Here is an 8156-nt window from a genome sequence, read left to right as displayed (position 1 = left end):
GTCCCTTCCATGCGTTCCTGTCAAAGATCAAGGAAAGGTACCAGAATTGCTCGCAGCAGACTTTCCTGCAGGTTACATGGGCGAAAAAGTGCTTGACATGTTTATTCCTAAACTGCTGGTAGAGACCAAAGGAGATCCACTCCTTGCAGCTCAGAAGATGCCTCACCTCCCTGAAGCATGAGACTGCCTGATTCCTGAAACAAAATTGGGATTCTGTTAGCAGGAAGAGTAAGGGGACAGTATGGATAAACAACAGCAGTGTCTGCCATATGCTCAGTAAAAACCTGTTGAATCAAATTCTTTGGATGTCGACTCCTTGAATATAATAAAGTTAAGTACATTTCCCTTTGTGAGTGACACATTGTCAGCATGAGCCATTGTAGTGGGCACATTTATGTTGTGCTGGAGTCACCAAGTGACCCAGGTAGCCAGTACCATGTATTAGCAAAATGGACTGTAGAGGTTAAGACTTAAATTTGTGAAGCAAAGTTTTTGTCTATGCAAATTTCCTTGGATTGAATGGAGACTAAATCCTCAGTTTTAATCACTTTAAATCCTCTTGTTGCTCTCAAAAATAAATAGATACTTTTACTCAGGGTTCTTAAGATTCATAGAACAAAAACCCACTTAAAATAGCCCAAATTAATGGGGAGTTTATTGAAGGCCTACAACAAGGACCAGACAGCACACGCAAGGACTGGAAACAGCATGCAGTCAAGGCTCATGGGGGCGAGAACTGAGTTATCCACCACGAGAGGCATCCCCTGCCATCTGTCTCTCATGCAACCTCATGATCTCACTGAAGCTTCACTCAGCAGACCAGCTTCCTCTGCTGACTTATCCCATCTCTGCCCCCACAGCCTCGACCAGCCTGTGTCTTTGACCTACCCTGGCCCAGCTTGAGCCTCCTTGGCTACCCCGATGCCACCTTCTAGCTCAGTTTCCCACAGCACACTTGTCTGTCCCACCATCTCTCTTTGGTCTCATATGAAATCCCCAGGTCTAGAAATTTGACTGTTGCCTGTGGATTGGCTCTCCTTGGCCAGGACAGTTAGCTGTGGCCAGAGGGTTTATTTGGTACCAACAAGGAATCAGGGGTGTGGCCTTCAGAGAGGATGTGGGAGGAAGGCTAATACTGGATATTGGGATATCTACTGCCCTAGACTTGACTTTCATCTTTGTTAACTTTACTTTTCTTTTTTTTTCAAACTATGCAAGTAATACATAGATACATGCTTGTTGTAAAATACTGAGACGGTGTTGACCACTAACCTCCGAACTCATTCCTGTTCCCAATATAATCATTGTAATGAGATCCCTTCAAATCTCTCTATCTCACGCACACGCACACACACACACACACACACACACAAACACCTATATAATTGTGGTAGGAATGGTTTTGCTTTGTGTTAGATTACACAAATGATTTCATATTGTTTATATTCTAAAATTTACTTTTTTTAAAAAGTGTTTTGGAGAAGTTTTCATGTCACCACATCCTTCAAAAATAGTATATGAGGGCACTTCAAAAAGTTCATGGAAAGATTCATATTATCTTTCAATTCTATTTTTCCAGGAACTTTTTGAAGTACCCATGTAGTATACTGCAAAAGGATCAGAAATGTCTATTGATGGACAATTAGGTTGTTTCCATTTTTTTTCCTGTTACAAACAGAGCTAAGTGTTCTTGTGAAATACTGGGGAAAAATGAAATATCCAGCAATAAGAGTATGCATAAATAAATTGTGTATTCTTGTAATGAAATAACATACAACAGTTAAAAATGAATGAACCAATCAAAGATCAGAGAAGATCAAGATCACCTCTATACTGTCTATAATAGACACACTTTAGATTCAAAGATATGAAGAGTTTGAAAGTAAAAGGACAGAAAGATATATCATGCTAACAACAATCATGATGGAGCTGGAGTGGCTATCTTAACATAAGAGACTTAAAAATAAAAATAAATAAAAAGACTTTAAAACAAACAAAAAAATTACTAGAGATAAAAAAGAACATTTTATAATGAAAAGGGTTAATACACCAGCAAGATATAACAGTTATAAGCATAGCGCATCTAACAGAGTCCCAAATACATGATGTAAAAACTGACAGAATTGGGAGGAAAAATATACAATTCAACAATAATAATTGGAGACTTTCTTATTCTACTTTAAATAATGGATAGAACAACTAAGCAGAAGATCAAGAAATAGGAGCCCTGAACAACACTGTAAACAAACTAGACCTAACAGATGCCTTCAGTACCTTCCAACCAACAGCAGCAGTAGGACACATTCTTCTCAAGCATACACCCAAAATATCTTCAGGATAGATTATATGCCAGTCCGTAAAACAAGCCTCAATGAATTTGAAAGAATTACAATGATACAAAGTGTGTTTTCCAACCACAATGTAATTAAATTAGAAATCAATAACAGAAAGAAATTTGGGGCCTTTACAAATATGGGGAAATTACACAGCACACTCCTAAATAACAAGTGGATCAAAGAAGAAATCACAAGGAAAATTAGAAAATGTGAGGGCTGGCCCACGGCTCACTTAGGAGAGTGCAGTGCTGATAACACCAAGGCCACGGGTTCAGATCCCTATATAGGGATGGCCGGTTCGCTCACTTGGGAGAGCGTGGTGCTGACAACACCAATCAAGGGTTGAGATCCCTTTACCGGTTATCTTTAAAAAAAAAAAAAAAAAGAAAGAAATTAGAAAATGTGTTTATACAAACTCAACATACCAAAACTTACGGGATGCAGTAAAGCAATAGTCAAAGGAAAAGTTATAGCTATAAATGCCTATATTAAAAAAATAAGAAAGATCTCAAATAAATAACTTAATCTTCCACCTTAACAAAAGAAGAAAAAGAAGCATTAACTAAACTCAAAGCAAGCAGCAGGAAGAAAATAATGAAGACTAGGGCAGAAATAAATGAATCTGAGATTAGAAAAGGAATAGAGAGAAGCAATGAAACCAAAAGTTGGTTCTTTGAATTATTAACAAAATTGACAAACATTTAGCTAGACTGACCAAGAAAAAGAGAGAGAAGACTCAAATTACTAGAATCAGAAATGAAAGAAGGGATATTATAATTGAACTTACAGAGATAAAAAGGATTGTGAAGGAAACTCTGAACAATTCTTGCCAGTAAATTAGGTAAGTTAGATGATATGGACAAATCCTAGAATGACAAACAATTGAAACTGGCTCAAAAAACCCAGAAAGTATGAACCAGATCTACAACAAGTAAAGAGAATGAATTCATAAAATAATAATAACAACCTACAAAAAAAGCCCATGCCCAGATGTCTTCACTTCTAAGTTCTACCAAACAAAAGAAAAAATTAATACCAATACTTCAAAAATTCTTCCAAAAAGTAGGAGAGGAGAAACACTTCCCAACTCATTCTATGAAGCAAGTATTACCCCAATATCAAAACCAGATAATGACATCACAGGAAAAGAAAACTGTATGCCGATATTTCCTGTGAATATGGATGCAAAAATCCTTTTTTAAAAAAGTAAGAAATTGAATCCAGCAACATATAAAAAGAATTATACATCATGATTAAGTGGGATATATACCAAGAATAGAAGATTTGTTTAATATCTGAAAACCAATTAATGTAATAAGCCATATCAATAGAATAAAAAATAAAAACGACATGATAATCCCAATAGATGCAGAAAAGCATTTGATAAAATCAAGCACTCTTTTATGACAAAAAAACTCAACAAACCAGAAATGTAAGAGAACTTTTTCAACCTGATAAAGGACATCTATTAAAACAAAAATTCCATAGCTAACGTCATGCTTTATGGTGAAAGATTGAATGCTTTCCCTTTAATATCAAGAACAAGACAAGGATGTTTGCTCTCACCACTTTTTGTCTATCATTGCACTGGAGGCTCTAGCCAGGGCAAATAGGCAAGAAAGAAAAGTAAAAGGCATCCAGATTGGGAGAGATAAAACTATCTCTATTTGCAAATGACGTGATCTTATATATACAATGTCATAAGGCATGTACTAACAAACTATTAAACCTAATAAATGATTTCAGCATGGTTGCAGAATTCAACATCAGTATACAAAAATCAGTTGTATACCTACATGCCAGCAATGAACATTCCACAAATGAAATTTTAAAAAAACAGTTCCCATTCGCAAGGTCATCAAAAATAATAAAATACTTAGGAATATAATTTAACAAAAGAAGTGAAAGGCTTGTACACTGAGAACTATAAAACATTGCTGAAATAAATTAAAGAAGATTTAAGTAAATGGAAATATATCCCATATTCATGGATCGGAATACTTAACATTGTGAGACAGCAGTGTTCCCCAAACTATCTACATATTCAGCAAATCATTATCAAAATATCAGCTGCCTTTTTTGCAGAAATTGACAAGCTAATCCTAAAATTCATATGGAATTGTACAGGGCACCTAATAGCCAAAATAATCTTGAAAAAGAAAAACAAGGCCGGAGGACTCATATTTCCTGACTTCAAAACCTACTACAAATCTACAGTAATCAAGACAATGTGGTACTGGCATAGGACAGACATATAGATCAATGGAATCGAATTGAGAGTCCAGAAACAAACCTTTGCATCTATAGTCAGTTGATTTTCAACAAGTGTGCCAAGACCATTTAATGGGGATAGAATAGTCATTTCAACAAATTGTGCTGAGACACCTGGATGTCCACACACAGAAGAAGGCAGTTGCACCCCTACCTCACACCATACACCAAGAAAACCTCAAAATGGATCATAGGCCTGAATATAAGAGCTAAAGTATAAAACTCTTAAGAAGAAGTCAGTAGGATGCTTTCATCCACTCGAATTAAACAGTAGTTTTTTACATGCCAAAGACAAAAGCGAATAAATAAATAAATAAATAAATTGGACTACATCAAAATTTAATACCTTTGTGCTACAAGGCCCTTAAGAAGGTAAAAAGACAACTGACAGAATGGGAGAAAATATTTGCAGGTCCTACATCTGATAAGGAACTTACATCCAGAGTACATAAAGAACTCCTACAACTCAATAAGAGACACACATTCAACTCTAACATGGGCAAAGGGTTTGAAGAGACATTTCTCAGTACACAAATGGTCAGTATTTGCATGAAATGATGCTGAACATGATTAGTCATTAGGAAAAGGGAAATCAAAACCACAATGAGACACCACTTCCCACCCTCTAGGAAAGCTGTAATGAAAAAGACAGAAAATAACAAGCGTTAGCAAGAATGTGGAGAAACTAGAACCCTCATACACTGCTGGTGGGAATGTAAAGTGATGCAGCTGCTTTGGAAAACAGTTTGGCAGTTCCTCAAAATGTTAAACATACAGTCACCATATGACTTAGCAATTCCACTCCTTCCCCATTTCCACTTCTACCCAAGGAAAATGAAAACATTCATCCGCCCAAAAACTTGTATATGAATGTTCATAACAGCATTATTCATAATAGACAAAAGCAAAAACAACTCACATGTCCATCAAGAGATGAATGGATAAACAAAATGTGGACTATACATGCAATGAAAAATCACACGGCAATTTTTAAAAAACGAATTCCAGTACATGCTACAACATGGACAGACCTCAGAAATATTAGGCCAGATGAAAGAAGCCAGTTGCAAAAGACCATAAATTGTATTATTTTATTTCTATGAAATGTCCAAAAAAGACAAATCCACAGAGACAGGAAGTAGATTAGTGGTCGTCAGGGACTAGAGAGATATTGGAGGAAAATGGGGAGTAACTAATAAAGCGTGAGGGGTTTCCTTTTGAAATGATAAAACCTTTAAAATTGACTGTGGTGATGATCGCACATCTCTGAATATACTAAACCAATTTAATTGTACAATTTAAAAAGGTTAATTGTATGGTATATGAATATCTCAATAAAGCTGCTTTTTAAAAAGAAAGAAATGATATTGACACAAGCTTCAACATAGATGAACCTTGAAAATATTATGCAAAGTAAAAGAAGCTAGTCACGGAAGGCCACGTATTTTAAGATTCTATGTATATTAAAAATCCAGAATAGGCGAATTTATAGAGACAAAGTAGATTTTTGGTTGTTAATGAGGGAGATGTCAGGGAGAAATCAAGAGTGCCTGCTAATGGACATGGGGTTTCTTTTAGGGAGGACAAGAGTATTCAAAAATCAGACAGTGGTGATAACTGCACAACGCTGTTGACTATGTTTTTTGTACATTGTATTGTACACTTTAAATCAGTAATTGTATGGTATGTGAGTTATATCTCAATAAAGCTGTTTTTTTTTTTAATTTATTCATTAGACCTATATGTACCCACCTTGGCAAATCTCAAAAAAATGTAGACGGGCGAAAAAGCAAATAGAAAAGGAACCATAAAGTATGGCACTGTTTATGTGAAAATTTAAGACAAAACACAGTAGTATATAGTGTTTGGGGAAAGATACAGTCTTAGTAAGATATAAAAACTTGGATGTAAAGGGATTTTCTCTTTATTCCTCTATAGATAATCTTTAAAACATTTTATGGCTTATCCTTCCATTGTTTGTTTAGTATGTAAGGAAATATATATATACACACATATCCTCTTCCTTTAGATAAAAGGTGAAATGCCACATATACTTTACTATACTTTCCTTTAACTTAACCATATATTCTAGAGATCACTCTAAAGGATGTTACAGAGCTGTCTCGGTAAGGCTCTTTTATTAACCTTGTTGGGGTTTACGTCCGCAAGGAGGAGGGCCAGAGATGGACGAATACATGGAGACGCTGAAGGATGAGGAGGACGCCCTGTGGGAGAACGTGGAATGCAACCGGCACATGCTGAGCCGCTACATCAACCCCGCCAAGCTCACCCCCTACCTGCGCCAGTGCAAGGTCATCGATGAGCAAGACGAAGATGAAGTGCTCAGTGCTCCCATGCTGCCATCCAAGATCAACCGGGCAGGTAACCTTAGGAGCACTCTGGGAGACAGGGTGGGTCACCACACTCGCCAGCCTTAGGACATGCCCTTCAGTTAGCTGTACCAAAACGAGGTATTTTTAGGTCAGGGACTTTTAAACTGTGGTCTGTAGACCACTGCCCACCCCTGTCCCCCACCCAAGCTGTGTATTTCTATACACAGAGGATCCATGAACTTGGAGGGAGGGGAATAACATCTTTATTTTACCAATTTAAACTGAAATTTAGGGCCGGCCCGTGGCTCACTCAGGAGGGTGCGGTGCTGGTAACACCAAGGCCACGGGTTCGGATCCCATATAGGGATGGCTGGTTAGCTCACTGGCTGAGCGTGGTGCTGACAACACCAAGTCAACGGTTAAGATCCCCTTACTGGTCATCTTTTAAGAAATAAATAAATTAATTAATTAATTAAACTGAAATTTAGCATTGCCTTCAATTATGAATGTCAGTAGGTAATAAATCACTGTAGTGATTAGTAATACCTTTGACACACAACACAAATTACAGATATTACATTACAGCTGTTGCAGATATCTCAGAATACCATTTATACTTATCTCTCTCTTGAAATTACAGTAGTTATTAGACCTGCCTAGTGATCTCGTTATTTAATGCATTAATAAAGTACATTTATTACTGAATCACAAATTTGTTTAATATTTGATAACCATATTTTATTATAATTGGCTTACTTTGTAATCTAAAGTATTGTATCTGTTTGAAAATATTATTTTGAGGCAGGGGATCATAGGCTTTTCTAGACTGCCTGAGGGGTCATGGTACTTTCTCATATTCAGTACTGGGAGTAAGTATGGTTTGTGACATTTGTTTTAGCTTATACATGTACATGTGTATATACATATATTTGGGTACTTATCTATGTACAGGGACAGTATGTAAAATGTATTTCTCTCTGTGGATCACAGTTTTAAAAGTTTAAAAATCACTATCCCACAGCATGACTGGTGATAAGTAGCTTAAGCGCTGTGACTCTTTTGCATCTATGGCAGACGTCACTAAGTACCCACAGCATGCTTTCCCACTGAGCTGGGATGTAACCTTGGGATCTTACTCAGCACAGTGCTCCAGGCAGCTTCACCAAACAACCAAGGCTGACACAAGATGAAACTTATTTATTACATCTATCCTACG

General features: G+C 36.7%; 1 protein-coding gene across 1 annotated transcript in view; it reads left to right on the top strand.

The window, feature by feature from the left end:
* The first annotated feature begins 6781 nt into the window (after positions 1–6781).
* CARD11 (caspase recruitment domain family member 11) overlaps positions 6782–8156 on the top strand; it is a 34608-nt gene continuing 33233 nt past the window's right edge. Inside the window, exon 1 of the mRNA XM_063091503.1 lies at positions 6782–6989. Coding sequence (XP_062947573.1) covers positions 6791–6989 — 199 coding nt within the window. The 5' untranslated portion in view covers positions 6782–6790. The remainder of the gene's footprint in view (positions 6990–8156) is intronic.

Source organism: Cynocephalus volans, chromosome 3 (genome assembly GCF_027409185.1).
Source record: "Cynocephalus volans isolate mCynVol1 chromosome 3, mCynVol1.pri, whole genome shotgun sequence".
Classification (NCBI taxonomy): domain Eukaryota; kingdom Metazoa; phylum Chordata; class Mammalia; order Dermoptera; family Cynocephalidae; genus Cynocephalus; species Cynocephalus volans.
Note: the sequence above shows the minus strand (reverse complement) of the source record. Positions and strands in the feature narration are given on the sequence as shown.